Below are 22856 nucleotides of genomic sequence, written 5' to 3' on the forward strand. Positions count from 1 at the left end.
AAACCTTTTTGTTTAAAATATCTCAAAGAGTAACCCCTTGAAATTAATGACATTACTTATTACAAAAGAGGAGTAGCTCCATTATTTGTTTACATTTAACCCCCCTAATTTGCTGATTGTAATTACTGAGAAAGTGATAAAATGAAACTCTTATTCTGAAAAATGAAAGCAACTCAGTTAAAATCTGAATTTTTTAGGATGTTTTTGTTGTTTTCCACAATTTTGTAAAAGTAGATCTACCGCCTTTTTGCAGGGAGCACTTCAATTGTCATTTTTGCAGTCAAAGATCGAATATAGTAACAATCATATTATAATTTGCGAGTGTTTCAAGGTAAATTAAATAAGGCTATAATAAGGCAATGGTTGACTATGAAGAGAAAAACTAAATATTACTAAAAACTTTCAACAGTTGACTAATAGATCCTAAAAAAAACTCGTGTATAATGATAAATTTCTTATTCTGGGACATTCTAACCTCACTTCAGTTTCAATTTCTTTCAGTACCGGTACCATTACCAATTGGTTTGTTGTTTTATAATTGTTGAGATAGTACTGACATTTTCATTTGCTAGAAGTAGTACTGTATATCGAAATAACACTCAAAATCTGTGCTTCAGTGGCTGACCATGATAATATCTTTGAAAAATATTGGAGTGCAAGAGGTCAAATGACTTTATTGTCAAACGCCTGGCATTAGAAAACAACAACAACATATCGAAATAACAATGTTATTTTATTTTATGACGTTAAGACATTCGTAACTTGTCTCGAATACCTTATTGTATTTAATTTTGCTTACTATTACTTCTTCTATTTAAAGACTTGATCAGGCATCAAAGAGATTTCTGCAACTAGCAGAAATAATAGTAAAAAGAATTAAATGCAACACAGACATTTCAGGTATGTTAAGAACATTTTAACTCAATAAAATAAACGAACATGGATCTATTTTGATATATTACTTACAGAAAATGAAAATATCAAGGCTATCTCAACAATTTTAAAACCATAAACTAATTGGTAAATAAATGTAGAACGTTGGAAGAAAAGTTGGACTGAACAAATGTAAATCACTACAGAAATCAATGCCAAACACATGACCCTGAAACACTATTTTTACAATACTGTTTTAAATTGCGGTATATTCAAAAGGACGGAATATTACTTTTATTTTGAGCTTGCATTATGTTCAAAACTCTTTGTTATTTAACAGGGATCGTAAAAGGAAAAGGAGGTAATTTTTGTAACATAAATTGAGGACCTAACATTCTAAATGTGCTAAGTGCCAAAAACAACTTTCTGAGATATTGATGAAAAACACACTGCGAAATGCATGTTGAGATACCTACAACACCATCTTTTGGCACACGGTTGAGTCGCTTACAGTTGAGCTACGACAAAGACAATTTAGGATGATATTCTCATATGGATGTTTTTTCCTTAGACTGAATAAAATGAAATTTTAAAAATTGGTACTTAGCACATTTAGAATGTTAGGTCTTCAATGTAAAGTAATGGTTCTTATTTTTGTTTGTACATAGTCTATTACCTAGAGAAGATAGATTCAAATGCATGATATGATTAATTTGAAATTTATTTCTGCATGAGTTGTAGATCTGTAAACATAACAGTTACAAAAACCTGTCTATATTCTGCACAAAAAATAAATTTATCAGAAAATATTAGTTTATTCAATTGATATCTTACTGATACGATGTTTTAAATCTGTTTGCAGCGCCAGGACAATTTCTACCGTCCACAACAGCAACAGCATGGTTATTATCATCGTCCCCAGGGAGCACCTGTAACCAAACCGAATGAAAGTGGTGGCATTCTATCGTCTATTAGCAATGGATTCAACAATCTCGTTAGTAACATCTTTGGTTAGGATAATGACAAGAATTTCAAGAAGTTGATATTTTATTTATTTGTTACTTGTGGGACAATATCTGCAAATCTATGCAGATAAGTTATGGAACAGTTTAAATAATTCAATACAAACAATTGAAAGAAGTGAAGCCAGTGAGTTTATGAGTGCATTCTGTACTCACCACACATTCTTAGACACAAAAAAGACACTATTAAGTGACAAATACGATAGTAATAGTGAAAGAAGTACATCAACTTATGAAAATATTTTAGAAATAAAGAGGAAAACACTTCAGTTATTTTGTAAAGTTTAATTTTATTATATTTCATAAGAAATTAGAATTTAGTTTTGTGAATGTAGTGTGTCGCCATTTTCTATGACTGCTGAAATCATGTGTCTTCAAAACCTGTGCTAGGAAAGGCAATGTATTTTGATATGTATGTGTATTATTTATAAATAAACATTTTAAAATAAATATTTTAAATTCGAATTTAGATTGGCATATTTGCCTGCAAATAAGATGCATCTCCTTTTTGGTACACATTTTTTTAGGGAAAAAAACTTTATCATTGAATATTATAATGAATTTACAGTAAAGTAATTGGTAATATTCATAATATAGAGTGTTAGTTGGGAGGCCAAAGGGAAAAAGACCTTTGGGGAGGCTGAGACGTAGATGGGAAGATAATATTAAAATGGATTTGAGGAAGGTGGGATATGATGATAGAGACTGGATTAATCTTGCACAGGATAAGGACTGATGGTGGACTTATGTGAGGGCAGCAATGAACCTGCGAGTTCCTTAAAAGCCATTTAGCCATTTGTAAGTAAGTAAGAGAAAATCAATAGTAAATAGCTGAAGGTCTACTTTGACATCAAATTATTCAATCTACTTTTTTCAGTTCTTTTTCTTCATCTAGACTCGTGTCCCTGGTTGTGAGATCAAGTATGAATAGCATCCTCCATCTGTCCCAGTCCTCCCACCTATTCTCTTCCACTACTTCTCACTATGGTTTCCCTCTTTTTTCAACATCCCTCTTTATTTGAACTTTCCATCTTGTTCTAGGTCTTCCAACAGGTTTTATCCCTTTTATTTTCAATTTCAATGTCTTCTTTGGTAATCTCTCTTCACCCATTCTCATTACATACCCAAACCATCTAATTCTGTTTTCCTACAATATATTCTGCAACTTTGCAATTCCTAAAATATTTCTTATATCTTTATTTTTAATTCTATCTCTTCATGTTTTCTGTATTATACTTCATCTCTGTCGCCTGAATTCTGCTCTGGTCTTTTTTTTGTCATAGTCCAAGTTTCCGCTGCATATATGAAGACTGGTTTAAAATATGAATTACATATGTTTTTCTTACACTTTTCAGATGCCTCCATTCCTTAGTAAACCTTTCACTTGTTGATTACATCTACCACTATATTATCAATCTACTTAATAAAGTTAATCTGATGTTTAGATTAATATGTCATGTATTATAAACGTTACAAATAAACCTTCCTATACCTGAATATCTTCCAACAGCACATAAACCAGGTTTATCATGTTAACTGTCATCTACGGGCACTAAATCTCTTGCAAAAATAAATGCAGACAACAAGGAACTAAGCTGGATGTTTTCATTTGTTCCTGATGCCAACCGATTCTCAATATCTGCCATCTTTATTATCAGTCCCACAAGAGCAGCTGAAGGAAGTTCAACTGTAAAAGAGAAGAAAATAACAGGTTAGTACACGAGATAATTGAATCGGAAAGTGCAAAAAGGTGACATGTGACATTTTTTGCCATTTTTACTTTTTACTGGATTTAAGTTCTACAGAAATAGATACACAATTCTATGTAAAAAGGTGATCTGTAGTGGCACAGCATGTGAACGCAACAGCAGTCAGCAATTCTTGAAAAGATGCAAAAACTGGACATGTGCAGCACATATTTTCTTTATGCAAAGTATGAATAATGTTGGTACCCTGTGATCAGCTGGTGTTGGCTGTCTGGTTTGTATGATATGTTGTATATATTCAAAACCATCACATAGTATTTCCCTATTCGTGGGCATTAATTTTGCCCTGTGATAGGAATGTTGTCCAAATAAAACTACTTGTTTGGCCAGCTCACCATAAATAATGGTTGAACAGTATGGAGAACTAATGCTAAAATCATCAACATCTGGCAGGTTTGCTGTAACATACTTGAACTCTCAAATAACCAGTAACTTTTAGTCTTGGTGGGAAACATACTACAGAAGGAACTTCTTTCAAATGAGTCCTCTGGAAGACATGTTCCAAAAAGTGAAAAAGTATCTCTTCAAATTAATGAATTTAAACATATCTCTTTTGACAAGAATGTGAAGGGAGAGGTAACAGCAAGGCCTTTCATTTATGAACTCGAAAAACATACATTCACGCTCCTTAAGTCCAATGATCAAGTCATCAGTCTTCCAACTGAACATGCATATAGATGAAATATTTCAATTCATGAGAAATAAAGGTGTTAAAATATGATCCTGATGAATATGAACTTTATAGTGAGCTTTTACAATATCCTTTAACATCAAAAGGGAGAGAGCAACATTCTGATGTAAGCAACAGTGAAGGAAGAAGAAGAACTCACTAAAAACATAGAAATAAAATCATGTAAATAAAAAACATAACTGTACTATATTGTAATGTATACAATTTAATAGAGAAATGGTACTCAATTATAATTTTGACAAGAAAGATGTCTAACAGATCCTCACGAAATATTTGCAAAAAGGTGACATGTGAATCATAAACATTTATTTTTTATTCCCTAGCCCAAGAACGTACATATTTCAGACTTTGTAAAATCAAAATATGTACACTGACACATGTAACTTAATTTTTATATAAGTGCAGAACATGATTTGCAGGAATTATAAAGTTTTTATCATCTCATATAAAATGTCTTTATACTTAGACTTCAACAAACAAAATTTGATATCTCAATCCCAAGGGAAAAAATGGAACTCTTTGCATCAAAATCCACAGTTAATTCCCGATTTACCACGAAAATCGTCTGTAGCTGCATTTAGATTGGCAACAGGCCATGATTGTTTGGCCAAACACCTGCATAGAATTGGAATATATCAGTCCCCTAACTGCCCATTGTGCAACTCAAACCAAGACATGGATTCGGAACACCTCAAAATCTGTGCTTCAGTGGCTAGTCATGATAATATCTTTGAAAAATATTGGAGTGCAAGAGGTCAAATGACTTTATTGTCAAACGCCTGGCATTAGAAAACAACAACAACAACATAAAATGTCTTTTTTGTCACATGTCACCTTTTTGCATCTTCTAATTCAATTACGCTCATAAGAATAATACAATCCATCTTCTATGGTTCCTTGGACACAGTGGGCCACAGATAAAACGTAAGAAAAATAAAATCCATTTTCTATGGATTCTTGGACACAGTGGACTAGAGGTAATGATGCTGGTGATACTATGACACAGCTTCAGAACTCCCTACTATGCCAGAGTTCTTAACCCTAGGATGCATGGCAGGGGTCTTTGAGGCCTTTCATCAATTTTATTACTCTCTTAAATGTGTTAAAGAATTATGAAATTGCACCAAACTTCATGTAATCTTCTAAAATATATCTAAGAACATGTTGTATGATCGTTTAAGTAGATACATTAAATTAAACTGTTTAAAATTAATGTTTGTTAGTTCTACACGTATAATGCACAGCGGGGGCCTCTCAGGCCTGTCCTGCTTTATTCATTATACAGCTATACAATTTTATGTTTTACTGCTAATATGTGAATGTTGAGTAAATGTTGACACTTCTGACATTTGTACCCTAGTGGCATTGTTGCAACGTTTTAATTTTATAATCATTTTTGGATTTACATTGGCAGAGTAAGCTGCTGTTCCCAGTGCTGTGAAATGCAAGTATTTTTATTATTCTAATTGTGTTTTTTGTGTCTTACTAATAGAAATAATATCCACCGCTGTAGTCTCGTGGTAATGTGTTCGCTTCCGAACCCATCGGGCCGGGGTTCGATTCCCCCCTTGAGAAGAGTTGCTTGTGTGAGGTTTTTTGGAGGTTTTCCATCACTCCTATGGATGAATATCAGGTAACTTTATCAGGCGTATGGAACTCCACTCATTCTCGCCACTTCATTTCCCCCTCCTCGTCATCCTTTCCTTATCATTCCGGTTGTCTTTCTTGGCCTTCAGATCACGCCTGCGGCGGCCCTTCGATACTCCTGATGCTCTCGGCCGGCCTCCATGGATATCTCAAAGAACAGTATTTGGTGACCCAGCAAAGGAACCCACTCCCCTCCCGACGGGAGGGGTGGCCTACACCTCAGACCGTTTGAGGGGGGAATGTGGTGGTGGCTGTTGTGGTGGAATGGTACACGGACTTAGAGGGATGACGGGACTGGCCGTTAGGGTATTAGGGCTTAGGTCGGTTCGGCGTGGGTGCGGTAGTTGGGCTGCAACTCATTTCAAGAGCACACAATAGGCCTCAGTTCCGGTGTATAGGGATGTTCCCCTCCCGGCCTCATAAGACCACATATGAAGCACAGAATCAACCATCCAAACCATCAAACGGCGCCAGGAGGTGGATATGGATTTCATCCAAGAATAATGCCAAATAGAAGATGCTTTTTGTGCCTACGTGACTTAGAAAGAAAAATTGCTCAGTGTTGTTCAAAATGTTCTAAGAATGTGTGCAATGAGCAAAGTGTTCTTGTTTGGGAAGACTGTTTTCAGTAAAAGGGCATTGGAATTCAATTTATGTAATAATAATCCGAGGCACGAGTCTATGAAGGACCATGACCGACCAGCAGGCTGCTGAACTCATGTTCATATACCGAAGAAGAGGTGGACGATCATCCAACCAGAATGTCGGTATCGTGGAGTTAGCACGATGATTCGTCCAGCCGTTACAGCTGGCTTTCATAACTGGATTTCGCTACCTATCATAGCTCCACAAGTGTATCACAATTCTGGGTGGGCATCGGTTCCATACACTGGCTGATATTTCAAGAGAAAATTTCTTTCCTCATGAGGAATCGAACCAGGGCGCATTTCGTAACGCGAGTCCTAAGCAGGATGCCTTAGACCACGACGACACAGCGCAGGACCACTTTATATAATGGAACTATAATTTCAGAACTTGTGCATATAGAGACATTTTTATCATATTTAGCTACTCAAAACATATACATAGTGTATAATTATTCTATTATAGCACAATATTGAATAACTAACTGAATAAAAATACCACAACATTGAAATTGAACTTAAAAGATAAGAATATCCATTGAATTTATAATGGGGGCCTCAAAGGCCTCCATCATGCATTGATGTAAGTCCAAGAAGCCATGCATCCTAGGGTTAATCAAACTTCCTACAAGTATCGGATACGGAGTACTAATATCTTTCTCAGAAATTGTGAAAGATTTGGAATAAAGCACCGTATATAAGACAAGCCTCTACAATACAGGTAAGCAAGCCGTTCCAACATTAGTGACCATGCTGTGCTGAGCCTCAAACCAGAAGAGAGGAGAAACAAGTTAAGATCAGTAAAGATGACTATGCAATATATTCCGAATAATTAACTCGGACAAACGACACTGGCTAGCTTAGTAGATGTTATTGCAAAATATCGATGTGTTTCATCAGTGAACAAAAACGAGTATTTTTCCAGGACCAAAAAATCGTACCATACTTTCCCCTGCCCAAAAACAGAAAATGGAAGGGAAGTATTTTTCCTAGAATGATTACTTCACAAGCTTCTCCGTACAGTTGGCCTTGATTTCTCGCAATATAGAGGCACAGTTTTTATTTACTTACCTATATTCTAGAGTTCCTGATTGAGATTCCACTATCTGGTGACTATGTATTTTATTATGAAATAAAACCTGTGATAGCTATCAAACTAGCAGGTTCAAAATGAACAGCAGTTACTATGGATACATAGACATTGTTACATTTAACTTACTGTTGCAGCCCATTTATGAGTCATTATCGTACCAGAGATGCAAAATTACATATTTCCATACAACACTGCCATATATTTTATGATCTCTTAAAATAATTTAATCAAAAAGCCACTTAAGGTAAGTCAATGCAGCATAAATTTCTTTCCACAACTAAAAGTGAATTTATGCTTGTTCAAGGTTCACAAGAACATAAAGTTAAACATTTCATTTTGTTCAAAGAAATTTTAGTTTGTCTTTGCAGTCACTTCTCTACCTTTATGTTCAATACACAACTGTAAAACTCACAAATGTACTAACGACAATGCAAGCATAATAGTGTGGAACTAGTGACTTGTGACAAATTCTTTTGTGAATGTATCATATTCTGCTATAATGCCAATTTGCTAACAAGGGAAATGTTACAAAGGAAACTACACATACTATTATATCTCTACAGCAGGTGGACGAATACAACAAATTGATGGCTCAGTTCAAAAGGGAAACAACTCAAAATGCAAAGTTTTGATATAACTAGATTTTAAAGTTTCATATTGCAGTGAAAATCCAATTAACATCATTCTAATTAGCACTTAAGGTATATAAGAAACATCATTAACAAAATTTAGAGTAATTACAATGATTCTTGGATTTTTCACAGCAACATGAAACTGGTCCGTCGAAATTAGCTACCCAAACAGTCAGGTTCCAAAATTAAAGCTTAAATAAAAGAACTGTTCGTTATTAATGGAGAAAAATTCGCTCTGGCGCCGAGGATCGAACCTGGGATCCCCAGTTCTATGCACTGGGTGCTCTAACCACTGATCTGCGCCGAAGTTCAACCCACTGCACCGGATCGAATCTTTCTCCTTCGGTTCTTTTCCCATAGTGGCCTTACTCCATATTCGACTTATATATTGACATATATATTAAGTCATCAGTCATCATTATCACACAAGGAGCTTACAACTGCAGACCAACAGAAAGATGGAATGTTGATAGACCAAGGAAGAGCTGAAAGGACCAATGGGGATACATTTCAATTTTGTGAAGTCGGAACAGATTAGTAGGTTTAAGACGTATAGTCCACAATGATTAAAATACTTACTTCTGTGAATATAAAGATGAATTTCTGTCAATATATCTTGTAAAGCCAATCCCTTCGCTGTTTTCAGGTCTTGGATTTCTGACATTTGTTAAGGAAGCCAACATATTAAAGTTCTTGTCAGTTTCCAGTACTTCTATAAATTTCGTAACCAAATTAAGAGCTTACAATTGGAGAGCAGAGTTAAATTTATGGGAAGACAAAACATTATTGCTATTTAAAGAGTAACGATACTTAAAATAACAAAACTTCGTAGAAATGGCATGACTATAAAAAAAAAAAAAAAAAGAGTGTTACATTGTGACACATTCTCATTATATGTTTTGTAAAAATTCAGTTATTTTATCATGTTACAATAATTTATGATGAGTACCATTAAGGTAAAATTATCCGAAGGTAAAATAGTCCCCCAATCGGATCTCCGGGCGGGGACTACTTTAATGGTACAGAATCAACTAAACATCTTGCAATGGAATGCTGGTGGTATAACATCAGCCAAGAAGACAAACCTCAAAATCTGTGCTTCAGTGGCCGACCATGATAATATCTTTGAAAAATATTGGAGTGCAAGAGGTCAAATGACTTTATTGTCAAATGCCTGGCATTAGAAAACAACAACAATAATTTATGAGACTTTTTCCTTTCATTTTCATTTAAAAGCCACACAAATAATCCCAAAAGTAAGATATTTCGCTTAAATAGACAAATGTATTTAGTTCTGTATAAATCTATATAAAATAGTTGCATAATTATTTATAATAATTTCTAACACAGTTTTCTATTTTTAAGAAAACCCACATTTAAAATTGAATCATATGAATACTAAAACATAAATTACATGTTCATAACCAGGCTCATTAGAAAGAAACTTACCTTCTTAATAGTAATATGTACTTTGTTAACTTTGTAATCCCTTTAATAATACAGGGGCAAGAGGTGGGTTGTCTCTTCTACCTGTTCAGCAAATATGAATTCCGATAAGTGCACGTGCACACATATAGAAAAACGATTGTAAGACGAGACAGACTTGCCTGGCTTATTTGCCAGTTTATTTCTGTTTCATTTGTCAGTTTATTATACTCATTAGAAAAAGTCACAAAGAAAATCAACTGAAAAGTCCTGAAATTGAGTGCCATCGTGTGTTTTTCATTTCAAATAGAGGCCCATTGGTCTTTTAAAAGTTACTGTAGGTATTTCATGTCCCACGTCGTGGCGTCGCGGTCTAAGGCATCCTGCCTAGGACTCGCGTTACGGAATGCACGCTGGTTCGAGTCCTCAAGGGGGAAGAAATTTTCTCATGAAATTTCGGCCAGTGTATGCGACCGGTGCCCACCCAGCATCGTGATGCACTTGGGGAGCTACAATAGGTAGCGAAATCCGGTTGCAAATGCCAGCTATAATGGCTTGGGGAATCATCATGCTAACCACAAGATACCTCCTTCTGATTGGATGATCGTCCACCTCTGCTTCGACATGTGGGCGTGAGGCCAGCAGCCGGCTGGTCGGTCTAGGCCCTTCACGGGCTGTAGCGCCACGGATTATTATTATAGGTATTTTATATGAGTATAACCTCCACTAGTCCGGAAAAAAAAAACCGTGCATGCACGCACACACACACACACACACTCTGTGTGTGTGTGTGTGTTTGTGTGTGCATGGGTGCATGCGTGTGTGCGTTACTTGAACTGAAACTGTTTAATGCTACAGTATTCAGAAACTCAAAACTTAAGAAGATCAGATAATCTCAACATGGCAATATATATATATATATATATATATATATTTGTATAAAATTTTTGAGTCACTTGAAAGGATACTTTTGTATGCAGATGAAAAGTCTTCATTAAGAAGCCATTTTACAATATTGGCAATATCATTTTTAAGAGGGTGGCCAACACATGTGTAGACATTATCTTCATTAACCTCTTTGTATGCCATTGATGTACTCTGCAAGATGTTCAGTGCTTTTCTCATATCTCCCAGAGCAAGGGTCAGCAATGCTTTCTTTCCATCTTGAGTAACATTTACACTGAAAAAGAAAAAAAACAATTGAAGAACATGTTGCAAAGTGAACAACCAAAAAATGTGTTCTTTTAAAATCTGCTCAAACTTGCAGTGATACTTATATTGTAAAAAAAAAAAAAAAAAAAAAGGAATTACTGATAAATTCGTGCCAAAAACTCCCCACAAATTGCGCACATCGTAGATCTCCACAGGAGGTGGATAACTATATATATATAAAAAACCAGCTACCCTTACTAATTGTAAAGTTTCGAAATTGGAGCCAGAATGAAAGAATACCGAAAAATTAAGCAGCGTGTGGGCTTAACAAAATAGTGCTTCCTCAGCTGGCAACGTACTTATCTCTCATTTTACGCGACAGGGTAGCATTTTATGAAATAAGGCAATTCATCGACTTTCTCAAAGTGAAATAAGCTTCACATGGCTGCAGTTTCAACATATGCACTAAGAAATAGGAACTTTTTTTTTTGTATATACCGTTATTTATTCAATTATCCGGCAAAATCTCGTATCCAGAACTAGTCTGGTCCCTTTGGTTCCGAATAAGAGGAATTCTACTGTATCTCAGAACATCTCCCATGCTACTTAGATCACTATGGTTCTGATGGCCCAATTTAAAAACATTTTCCGTTAAAAAGTAGGCTTATTCAGCAAGGGAGTGAAATCTTAATTATGCTCATTTTTTCGTAAAAAACGAAATTCGTTGAACTGAAAAATGTTAACATTAAATTAAATGGGAAAAAGGCAGAGGACGGAAAATAATTTGGTAATACTGAATATTTTGTTACATTGACGTTCATTTATAACAATATTTCACTATTTATGAATGAAAATGTGAAAATACAAAAGCCTGCAAAATGAAGCTAATTAATCCAAGTTTAATAATGAACTGAATGTGTAGGTTGTGATGTGATGTTCATGTAAACACTTACTTTTCTTGCTCTATAACATATTCCAGTCTTGGCAAGATCTGCTCAGGAGTGAGAGGGGCAAACCGGAACCTTGTGCATCGTGACTGCAGTGCAGGAATTATCTTGCTTAGGTAATTGCAGATGATGCAGAATCTCACATTATCTGTGAACTTTTCTATGACTGCAACAAAACACCAATATATTTGCTAACCATAGCACAAGGTAAATGCAACGCTCAAAAAAAGCAGCATACAATAATACAGTGCCATTTTCAAGTTATACAATAGTCTGTATCAAATCATGTGATCTTCCTGGAAAACAGCAATAAAATATATGTGATATTTCTAAGGAAACCTGGAATATTGTTGCGTGACAAATGTTTCAATGCACAATAAACAATATTTAGGTCACCCTACTGCAAAAATATATAAATAAGTAATATAAAAATTGCCATGGAAGTGGAACATACTTTCTCATTATACATTCTATGCACTACCTATGAATCTATCACAAGGTGAGTCACTGAAGTGCTAACCAGTGTGCGATGATGACATTTTGCATCAACGTACATCAGTAAGCCAGTTGCTGCCTGGTGAGGCAGTTCATTTATTAGGCCGGGAAACACGGACGCGCAACGCGGCATTACATGTAATGCGCAGAGGAAACTGTACACTCTCGAACAAGCGGTGCGCACGATACGAACCATCTGAGTAGCGCGCAAGCCTTGAACACCTTTCTAGTTCCATTCTATCTAGCACGATGCACGACCATGGAAAACGAGGAAGCTTTGCTTACTGCTATTTGCGCTTTGGTAGTAATAGGATACATTTTCAACAGAAAGAAACGTAGACCTACAGACTGTACAAGAAGCTGCTAGGGAGTAATTTGTTAAATCCAATAAACTTTCAATAAGCGGCCAGTATAAAAACCTTAGGACTACTCGGCTGATTTTCACCAATTCTGGAGAATTATTGATAAAAATTGGGCCAAACTAAAAAATCAGCCACCAACGTGCGAGAACCAATCTGAAGTCAAGATAGGACAGTAGGCCTATTTATTGTACTAAACTCAATTCATCCTTTGAAGAATGTTATTGTGTAATTAAAAAAGCATGTAAAACAGTATTTTTGGTTGATTGTCTTTATATATCAATATTCTAGATTCGCACTGACTTTATGATTCTTGGTGACAGGGGATTCGTTTACAAGGCTTCAATACCTTTTGCATATTTCAAAACAGATTGGAGAAATAATTCCAGAAGTTTTCCCAGCAATTATCAGCGCATTAAAGAAAAATATCACGATGAGTTAAATCATAGTGCCAACATAATGTGCTTCTTTAATGGGGATATTTTAATTGCAATACAAATAATAAGACATTGAGAGAATTACAGTTAAAAAATTCGAAATATCACACACAGAAAAATCAATAATATTTCGAAGTCGCATTGTAATAAAGAAACATATACAATGAAACTACAAACATTTTCTTTTTCGAGTAAACAAAATTTGATTCCCAAATAAAAAGAAATTATGGTTTATTTAACGACGCTCACAAACTGCAGAAGTCATATCAGCATCGCTTGTGTGCTGGAATTTTTTCCCGCAGGAGCTCTTTTACATGCCAGTAAATCTACTGACATGAGTCCGTCGCATTTAAACACACTTAAATGACATCGACCTGGGCCAGGATCGAACCCGCAACCTTGAGCATAGAAGGTCAGCGCTATACCAAGTATGCTACTCAGGCCGACTTTGCCAAATGATGTTTTTAATTTAATTTAATTTAATTAATAATTTAATTCCCATTTGGGAATAAGACATCAAATGAAGGTGCAGAAAACGTTCTTGTCCATAGTAAGTTGGTATTTCAAAGAAGTTTCGTTTTGCTTTCACCTGAATGTCATAAATAGCTTGCTGAATCCCTTTCTTAGTAGTCTCATGATATCCTATTATTTTCGATAAAAGAAAGTACAAAATGATTTGACTTCACACTATTCAACAGTGATCTTTAACCTCCCAGAAACCATCGGCGTAGTTCAGACTGTAGCGCGTTTGCCTGCTGATCCGGAATTGCGCTCAAGCATGGATTCAATTCCCGCTTGGGCTGATTACCTAATTGTGTTTTTCTGAGGTTTTCCTCAATTGTAAGACGAATGTCAAGTAATCTATGGCGAATTCTCGGCCTCATCTCGTCAATTGCCAATTCGCTATCACAAATTTAATCGACGCTAAATAGAACCTAACCTAGTAGTTGATTGAACGTCGTAAAATAACTAATTAAAAAAATTAACGTCCCAGCAGCGGCTTGCATCATTCCAACAGCGTCTGTCAGTAGTTCTGTACTATCATCCTGCTTTTTCGCTCATTTTGGAACCCTGTCTCATCTTGCGTATTCACTGGCACGTTCTGTTGTTTTTATTATAACAGTCAATATCACAGGATTCCACAAGACTGGACATAATTTATGAGGTCCAATCTACTTCAGACCACTCCATGCTTGGGGTGTGTGCGCTTCATGAGACAAACGGCAATGAACCCGTCCTCACTGCGGCAACGAATCCCTTTGTGTTCACGAGAAAAACCGACAAGGAACGGATCGCTGCACGGCATTTGAGGTGTGCGCGTTCTGGCCGCAGCGCGTGCTTGAAATTGCGTACAAATGAGCGAACGAGACTTCGAATTCTGTTCGACCCTTGTTGCATTACTGCCGCAGCATGCCCATGTATTCCTGGCCTTAAGAGTTGAATGTTTGTTTGTTGTGTATGTTATTTACGAAACAAGTGTAACAAATTACATTTTATTTTGGTGAGTAATGACGTTTGCAAAACAAGGCCTACAAACAAAATAAAATAATTTTTAACATGTATGTCATTCACTATTTTTAGACAGCTGTACGTCCATGTTGGTATAGATACAATAACTCTCCTTTAGACATTACAACAAAGTGGTAATACAGCATTTAACTGCAGAGCAAGAGGTTCGTGATTCAAACTCCAGAGTCCCCTAATTCTTTTAATTGAATTGAATTCTTGTTTCATATATTAACCAATTAAATAGTTGTTGAAGAAATTTATTTAATTTGTGTACATTTCTTGACTAAAAGCAGACATTTTTAAAAAGTAGGCCTGCCATAATTTTAACTGCTTTATTGATTGGATGTGATGGCTGCCATGTGACATCTGATGTGAAACAACTGAGAATCAGCACAAACAGTTGAAAGTCAGTGTTAAAAGTACTTTTCACACACTAACATATTATAATAGTCAATTTTTAACAGGCTTGCCTAGCATTAAAAGATCTACTTTTAAGAATGATTGTCTAAAAAGTACAATATCTTATGGCTCAACATATGTTTTCTACTGAACAATGTGTATTTATTTATGATTCATGTGTTATCACAGTCAGCTCGACAAATTCGAAGTTGTTTAGAAGAAAAATTTTTGGGTGTAAAAGTTCCAGGTTGTACAACAATCTATCGATAAGCTATTTATAATACATTTGTGTCAGAAAGTGTTCAGGCTAAGTGCAGGGTTCTTACTGAACAAACATTAGATGACACTGGGCATTGCTTGGAAAATTCTGGTCTAAAAATCCATGCAACATCTTTCACAACAAACAGAACTTTTTAAAGACTTTGTACAAAGAGCTACAAAACTGTTAAAATTGAAACAGTATAAAATAATTGTGGCACATGAACTTCAACCATACGTACATTTTGTGAATGGATTCTGAATAATGAGAGAAATAAGCCCACATTTAATATTTTTCTCGGAAGAAGCTTGGTTCAACCTTCATGGATATGTGACTTAACAGAATAATCATAATTGATGCTCTGAAAAATCTAATATCTTCCACTCCATGAAGTGGCCCTCCACATTGGAAAATTGGTGTATGGCAAGCCATGAGTAGCAAAAGGATCATAAGACCAATTTTTTATGAGACAACTATTGATGCCCACACATAAATACGATTTTGTGCCCCATTTTTTTTTTTTTTTTTAGAATTAACCAAAATGGATCATAATTTTGTTTTTTTACAGGACTCTATCACAGTTCATACAGCAATTTTTTGATGACAGAAATTAAGAGAGTTTTCAACCAGGACAGAATTATTAGTAAAGATATGTGCTCCCTCAGCTCCCGACCTAATCTTGTGTCTTTTATCTCTGGAATAAATCATAAAACAGAACAAACCTACAACCCTGGAAGAAATAGAACTTAATATCCATAAGGAGATTACCACAATTTCTGAGCAAAAACTAATAGAGAGGTGACAGATGGCATCTTAAAGAGGTGGGCAATGAAAGCAGTAGTTTCAATACATTCCTTCATAAAATTGATAAGTAATTTTTAACTGCTTTGTTCCATAAATAGTTGAGGAAATTATATATGTACAGTTACATCATTGCCAGTCCAACAATGCCCGGACAAGGCAATGGACATTGCACTTGACAATAGCACAAACACTGTGTGCAGGTTTGTACTTCAGTTGATCTCTCTGTATAATGTACGTAGTTATACAAAACTTCTGCAATTAAGTAATAGGAACAACAAAGCAATAAATATATTCTACACTGTTTCTTATGTAATTTACCCTGATCACAATATGCATTTGTATCTGTCACCAATTTCAACCTAACACACAAGATAAAATATAACACATTAACACTTAACAATTATCCATAACAAAGATGGAATTCGCACCCACAATCATGACTTTTACGCAAACAAATTAATACTTTTCGGACATAATTATTTATTATACACAATGAGAGCTGAATGTGAATTACTTCGTCTCAATGCATTCTGAGCATCACTCGTCATGGCATCTGCCTCATCCAGGATTATGAGCTTGAATCCAGCATTGAAAATAGTCCTCGTGCTCGCAAAGCTTAATATCTGACCACGAACTATACCAATACCACGGTCGTCAGATGCATTCAGCTCCAACACCTGAAACATACAAACTCACAATGTATTACAGGTGATTCAGAAGGAACAGTAAATATTTTAGAGAGTGATAGTATGGACTATTTTGATTAAAAAAGTTCATATAAACATGTGTCCAATTTTCATTGGGTGTGGAGATACAGCTGTTTAAATGTTACGCACAACAAGCCTTACAATTAATGGTAGGAAGGAACAACAATGACTATATAATATTGACTATGTATTGGCTAAATCCCATTACATTCACATAATTCTCATTATAGCAATATATTATATTTACAGTTTGATTCCTCCAGCATATTTGCAGTAAACTACAATTAAATTAATTTCCAACATTTAACTATAAAGTATGTTTCGCTTGTCTCAAGCACTTCTCACTCTGAAGGCTGGTTCACAATAAACCGGGAAAGGAAACCATGACGATGACGACAATGACAACGAGAATGTAAATAATGTTAAAATAAATGTATCTAAATGAGAGCATTCACAATAGTTAATTGTGAACGCTTACATTTAAATACATTTATTTTTACATTATTTACGTTCTCGTTGTTGTTTCCGTTCCTCGTTAATTGTGAACCAGCCTTAAGTTTAGTGGTGACTGGTGAGCAATAAAGCCTCCTAGACTCTCATCATCTAGCAGTTTAATAGCCAACTACGTGATTGCTTTCTCATATTCGAACAAAATAAGTAAATGCAGGACTCTACAACTTTGTCCCATATAGAACGTCTATTTATGGAAGTCCCAGTTCTACTAAATACATGCTAAAACCATAGTACATTTTCACATTTATTATGTCTAAATGTCCTTTGGTCTCTAGAAAAACGTGTTAATAAGAATTGGTAGAACAGAGAAAAATTCTCTCCGGCACTGGGACTCGAACCCAGGTTTCCAGCTTTACATGCTGGGTTCGAGTCCCAGTGTCAGAGAGAATTTTTCTCCATTTTACCGATTCTTCACAATATGGAAACGTAGAATTATTGCGCTGAAACTCCATAATATGTACTTCAGTACATCATAGTAATGTGTTAATGAGAATCCATTGTATACAAAAAACCAAGAAGTATGTAAAAGTAATGTTTACCCTGAAACTTAACCACAGCATATATGGCCAAGATAAAGCATATAGATCTATTTGTCTAACTCTATCATCCTTTCTTTTAAAACTGATTGAAAAGCATATCAGGGCAACTTCTCTATTGGCGAGGCCATTACATTTAAACCAACACAGATTTAAATAAAGGAGAAAGCATGGTGTATTTTTAGAAGAAATGTAGATTAGACTTTTGCATAATTAGTGAGCTATTTATTTAAACGTAAGGAAATGGAGAGAATCTTATCCGAATTTCAGAGTATTTGGTCAAAATGTCATCCATTACGTTCTACACACACAGTGCAGTAATGTTTGAAGTTCTGGGACACTTGTTGGAGCTCATCCTCACTAATATTTCGTATTAGTCATGTACAACGTTTTTTCTTACTGAGAACGTAACTTGTTTCTGGCCACTTATTAAATAATTTAACAACACACTGATTCGATAGCTGTGTAGCTTTTGGAAAGTGCCACCAAAACTTGTGTAAACCTACTTGTATGACTGCTTCAATAAATACGTTTCAACGAGGAAAATGCTTCTTTGTGTGTCTAATTATGTTTAACAATTTGTACCACATTCCTCAACAGAATTTAGAAAGCTGACTGGAGAGTATGGTGCAATAACGACGATAATAGTAATAGTAGTAGTAGTAGTAGTAGTAGTAGTAGTAGTAGTAGTAGTAGTAGTAGTAGTAGTAAAGGTAAAAGGTAAAGGTAAAGGTATCCCCGTAACATGCCATGAAGGCACTTGGGTAATAATAATAATAATAATAATAATAATAATAATAATAATAATAATAATCCAGCTTGCTGCTGTTCTCATGGCCACATGCACAAACAGAGGCGGAAGACCATCCAACCAGAAAGGAGATATTGTGTGGTTAGCATGATGATCACTCAGCTGTTATAGCTGGCTTTCATAACCGGATTTCACTACCTATGGTAGCTCTCCAAGTACATCACGATGCTGGGTGAGCACTGGTCCCATATACTGGCCGAAATTTCATGAAAAAATTTCTTCCCTCAGGAGGACTCGAACCAGCGTGCATTCCGCAATGCAAGTCCTAGGCACGATGCCACAGCACGGGATGCAATAACTGATAAGACAAATCTATAAATCTAAGTTTCCAGTATTCTTTGTGAGCTGAGAGATTCCTGTGTGACAATTAGTCCGTTGAGTTTTCCCGTCATATATAGTGTCCCAGAATTTTATACATCACTGCAACATGTGTATAGAACGTAACAGAGGACATCAGACAATTTGAGCAATCACTCCAAAATTCTCTTCTTTTCTGTAAGCCTAAATAAATAACTCACTAGTTACGCGAAAGATCATTTGCCAGACTGTTGTGCTGTGAGACGGCAAGAACGTTATCTGCGAGAGCAGGTGATCTGCTTGTCAGATTGTAATGCTGTGAGACGGCAGCAAGTGCCTGTCCCTTAGTTTTGACTCTGTAGATTGGGTAAAGAAAATACAATAAAGCTTTAATGTTAGAGCTATGAAAACTCGCCTTCTAATCCATATTCTTAATCTAATCCAATTTACAACTACCGTATATTATAACTAAATAATAGAACACATATACCATTGAATTAATTTGGCTTGGTGTGTATAGCTGCTTAGCACAAGCAAGTATTGTGCTTGTTTTTCCGGTTCCGGGAGGTCCATAGAACAGCAAATGAGGCAGCTGGTCTTCTTTAATGAATTTATTAACTGCAGACATAAAAGTATTACAGTATATAAGTTCCAGGGCACATGAAAATAGCTGCTTTCTTCCACCTGCAATCTCGTACACTGACTCTTAATTACAACATTTAAATAACGTAAATAACTTGTCGACGAGAAAGATAACAGGATGCTTTTTCAATGGTAATTCGACATCTTCCTATCATATTATTTTAGTACCGGTATATCTTTTTGACACACAGTTTAAGTTACCTATACCGGTAACTTATAGGGCCCAAAAATAACTAAATTAAATCACTGCCTTCATTCACAATAAAAAGTGTACAATAATATGCCTCTATTAAAGAAAAAATCCTAAATTATGTAAGGAAACGTTGCATATTTAGTAACAAGAATACAGATTATTTAGAATACATAACGTGTTCATTCGCTAACAGCTAGGCTACAATGTCACTTGGACAATGCACTTACGCATACCGTTTTCTTAATAGCCCTACTTACAGCTTGCTGTATAGTATGTGAAACTTAGGGGTACCGGTATTATTCTCTGAAAGATGGTTGAAAGTTACCTGTATGTGTTCTGGTAGTTTCCCATTGGCTTTGTACTATGTTACATCGAATTCAATGTGTATTGAGAATACAGGGAACACTCGTTAGTGAATGTGAATGCGTCAGGATGCAAAGATATTCATACAACCTCAAGCAGAGTTTACAAACAGGATTGTGAATTTGAAAAAGGCAAAAACACAATGAGTTATCAAACGCTTCAGAAAAATCATTATGCAAAGCTAGTTCTTTCACAAGGAGAATATTCATACAATATTTGTGCACAGACTTGATAGGCCTATTTATTGTCAAAATGAGCACATGGAGTAATGAACCAGCAACTACTAAAACAACAAACAATTATTCATTTATTTATTCATCTTCAGCTCTGTAATTTTGAAGCAAATGCATAACTGTTATGATTTTCTGAATGTCTGGTATAACTAGTACCTACGGAAATTCTAAAATATAAAGTTTCGTTTTCTAAGTGTCTGGTTTAACTGGTGCGGAAATACTAAAATATAAAGTTTTAATAATTAAATATACATACTAGTTGAGATTATATCTTCATGAGAAATCAAATCATCAAGTTTGGCAGGTCGGTATTTTTCAACCCTGTCAATAAACAAAAACACAAATTATGCATATGACAACCTAACCTCACATTATATATAAACATTAAATTCCCCACTTCTATTAAATGTAAACATACCATGGCAAGTTTGGTCCTTTTGAATCTTTATGCTTATTTGACATTTTATCAAATGACACTTATTTATATTACAGACCTAGTGTTCAGCGTTTATTTTCAATGTTAGAATTAATATGACGCGCCTTGAAATTTTTCATAGCACATACTCAACCCGCCAAAATGTATGAGAAATTAATAGCGCAGAGTCTTGTCGTTTGCGCTTTGAACGACCTCCTCTCTATCTCTGCGTCCCTGTTAATGTTTCCTCGTTGTCGCCGCATCTTGTTCCCACGGTGCAACAGCTGATCGCATGAGACTTCGTAGTTACACAGATTGAACTTCCCGATTTTATTGTATAATACAACTTGTATTTTAGTTCCGATTGCTCTCCACCGTGATTTTGTTCTCCTGTTACATCTGCGCGCACAAGCCGCACTAGCAGGCAACGGTGTCTTCGGTCTGCCCCTTGCATTGCATATGTAGACTACCCTCAACATCGAGGGGTTCGATAAGTAGCCCGCCAACAAGGCACTTCCATGCACTACCCCCTACTGCATTCATCATCTATCTCTGTCTAGGCAGCAGGCCTTCCAACCTCATTTCCCATGAGATAACAACGATGGTCTGAGAAACGCGGCATCATATAGGAGAACATGAACGTAAAACAGGTAATGACGTGTGTGATTCATCACATCTCAAGATGGAAAACGATTTCTGAGAGAAAAATTTCACGTGACATCAAAACCGTGGGAAAGAGAAGCGGCGACGAAGCGGGTTGCATAATAGGAGAATATGGAGTGTTAAGAGGTGATATAATTATTGTAACCCATTCTTCTACAAAAAGTACACAATTAAGTAAAAGGTCATGACGCGTAAACAGTACAGATCACACACAAGCAGACCATAGTTTTAAATCTTGTTTTCAGACATGGAAGGAAGGACGGGTTTCGGGACGAAATGAAAGAAAAACAAGTAGTGCCTCTGGCCTAGAATTTCAAGGTCAGGTTCAACAAGAAGTAACATGAATAAAAAAAATTGAAAGAGTGTAAGATTCATGGTCTTGACAGGGGAATATTATTCTTTATTATTATATTTCCAGCATACTAACAAAATGAGGTTCTTGAAGTTTCAAGCTACAAATCCAGAAGATCATAGTTCGATCCCCGTAACAGTAGGCTTTATCTCTGCAAGGCAGGGTGCGAATTAACGGGGGGAATGGGGGGATTTCCCCCATTGGAAAGTTATCCCACTCTCATAAATTCATATTAACATCCCTGCCAGGGATAACTTCTATCCCCATCTCACAAAATATAATTGTTTTAATATGAGTACCGGTATGCTTAATAAAGTATAAAATAAGCAAAAAAATAATATTAATGTATTATCATCACAGACAAGCTGATAATAATCAATAACTTAGGAATTACACATCTTCTTTAAGCCGCTCATAGATATAATTCTGTAGTGCTTGGGAAAAGTGGCACAAGTCAAAAATGTTAATTTTACAGAAGAAAGAAAAAAACTGTCTTCACACTGGTTTATGTCCATTTGATTTTCTTCTGTATGAATTATTGTAATGGGATATATATATATATATATATATTTTTTTTTTCTTTCTAAATTTTAGACATCAGCTCAAAGAATTTGAGTGACCACAAATCTTTTCCCAAGCGAGCAGATGTTCCGTAAGTTGTCAATAAATTAATGAAAAATGTTTGTGGAAACTGACTTATGCCACTTTTCCCAAGCATTGCAGAATTATTATTATTATTATTATTATTATTATTATTATTATTATTATTACGATCAAGATGCATGACAAGCAACTCAGTGCGACCAAGCGTTGAACCGTATCGAATAAGGATAATAATAATTTTACGTATGGTATTCTCTATCTAGGATTCTATCCATCAGAAATCTTAATTTGCACCCTGCTGCAAGGCATTCAGTGTATATCCCTTGTATTATCTCAAGTGGCGATATTATGTTGTGATAACCACAAGATCAGGG

At 35.5% G+C, this 22856-nt stretch overlaps 2 protein-coding genes across 7 annotated transcripts in view; one reads left to right on the top strand and one right to left on the bottom strand.

The window, feature by feature from the left end:
• Window positions 1-2364, top strand: part of LOC138714857 (carboxypeptidase D) — a 250889-nt gene extending 248525 nt beyond the window's left edge. For 4 of the 6 annotated variants that reach the window (XM_069847066.1, XM_069847068.1, XM_069847070.1 and 1 more), the window contains one exon: window positions 1736-2364. In XM_069847066.1, the coding sequence (XP_069703167.1) occupies window positions 1736-1888 (153 nt within the window). In that variant the 3' untranslated portion in view covers window positions 1889-2364. The remainder of the gene's footprint in view (window positions 1-1735) is intronic. The other 2 variants (XM_069847071.1, XM_069847072.1) reach the window with 1 other exon arrangement.
• RfC3 (replication factor C subunit RfC3) lies at window positions 1577-21119 on the bottom strand. The gene is made up of 9 exons (XM_069847073.1): window positions 20868-21119; window positions 20706-20770; window positions 19509-19636; window positions 16669-16831; window positions 11899-12058; window positions 10762-10973; window positions 8948-9025; window positions 3388-3582; window positions 1577-1802 (listed from the first exon to the last, which is right to left on the bottom strand). Exons 1-8 carry the CDS (start codon window positions 20909-20911, stop codon window positions 3428-3430), a joined length of 1005 nt encoding a protein of 334 aa, XP_069703174.1. The 5' UTR covers window positions 20912-21119; the 3' UTR covers window positions 1577-1802; window positions 3388-3427.
• Window positions 21120-22856: the final 1737 nt, after the last annotated feature.

This window comes from Periplaneta americana, chromosome 15 (assembly GCF_040183065.1).
Source record: "Periplaneta americana isolate PAMFEO1 chromosome 15, P.americana_PAMFEO1_priV1, whole genome shotgun sequence".
Lineage (NCBI taxonomy): Eukaryota > Metazoa > Arthropoda > Insecta > Blattodea > Blattidae > Periplaneta > Periplaneta americana.

Bases quoted from the DNA above. Each gene is read 5' to 3' on its own strand.
- RfC3 (XM_069847073.1), bottom strand. From the start codon at position 20,911: ATGTCAAATAAGCATAAAGATTCAAAAGGACCAAACTTGCCATG. The intron at 19,637-20,705 runs GTATGTATATTT...TTATGTCTGCAG, and splicing joins TGAAGATATAATCTCAACTA to TTAATAAATTCATTAAAGAA. The intron at 3,583-8,947 runs GTAAGTATTTTA...TCTCTTTTACAG, and splicing joins TCATCTTTATATTCACAGAA to TTGAACTTCCTTCAGCTGCT.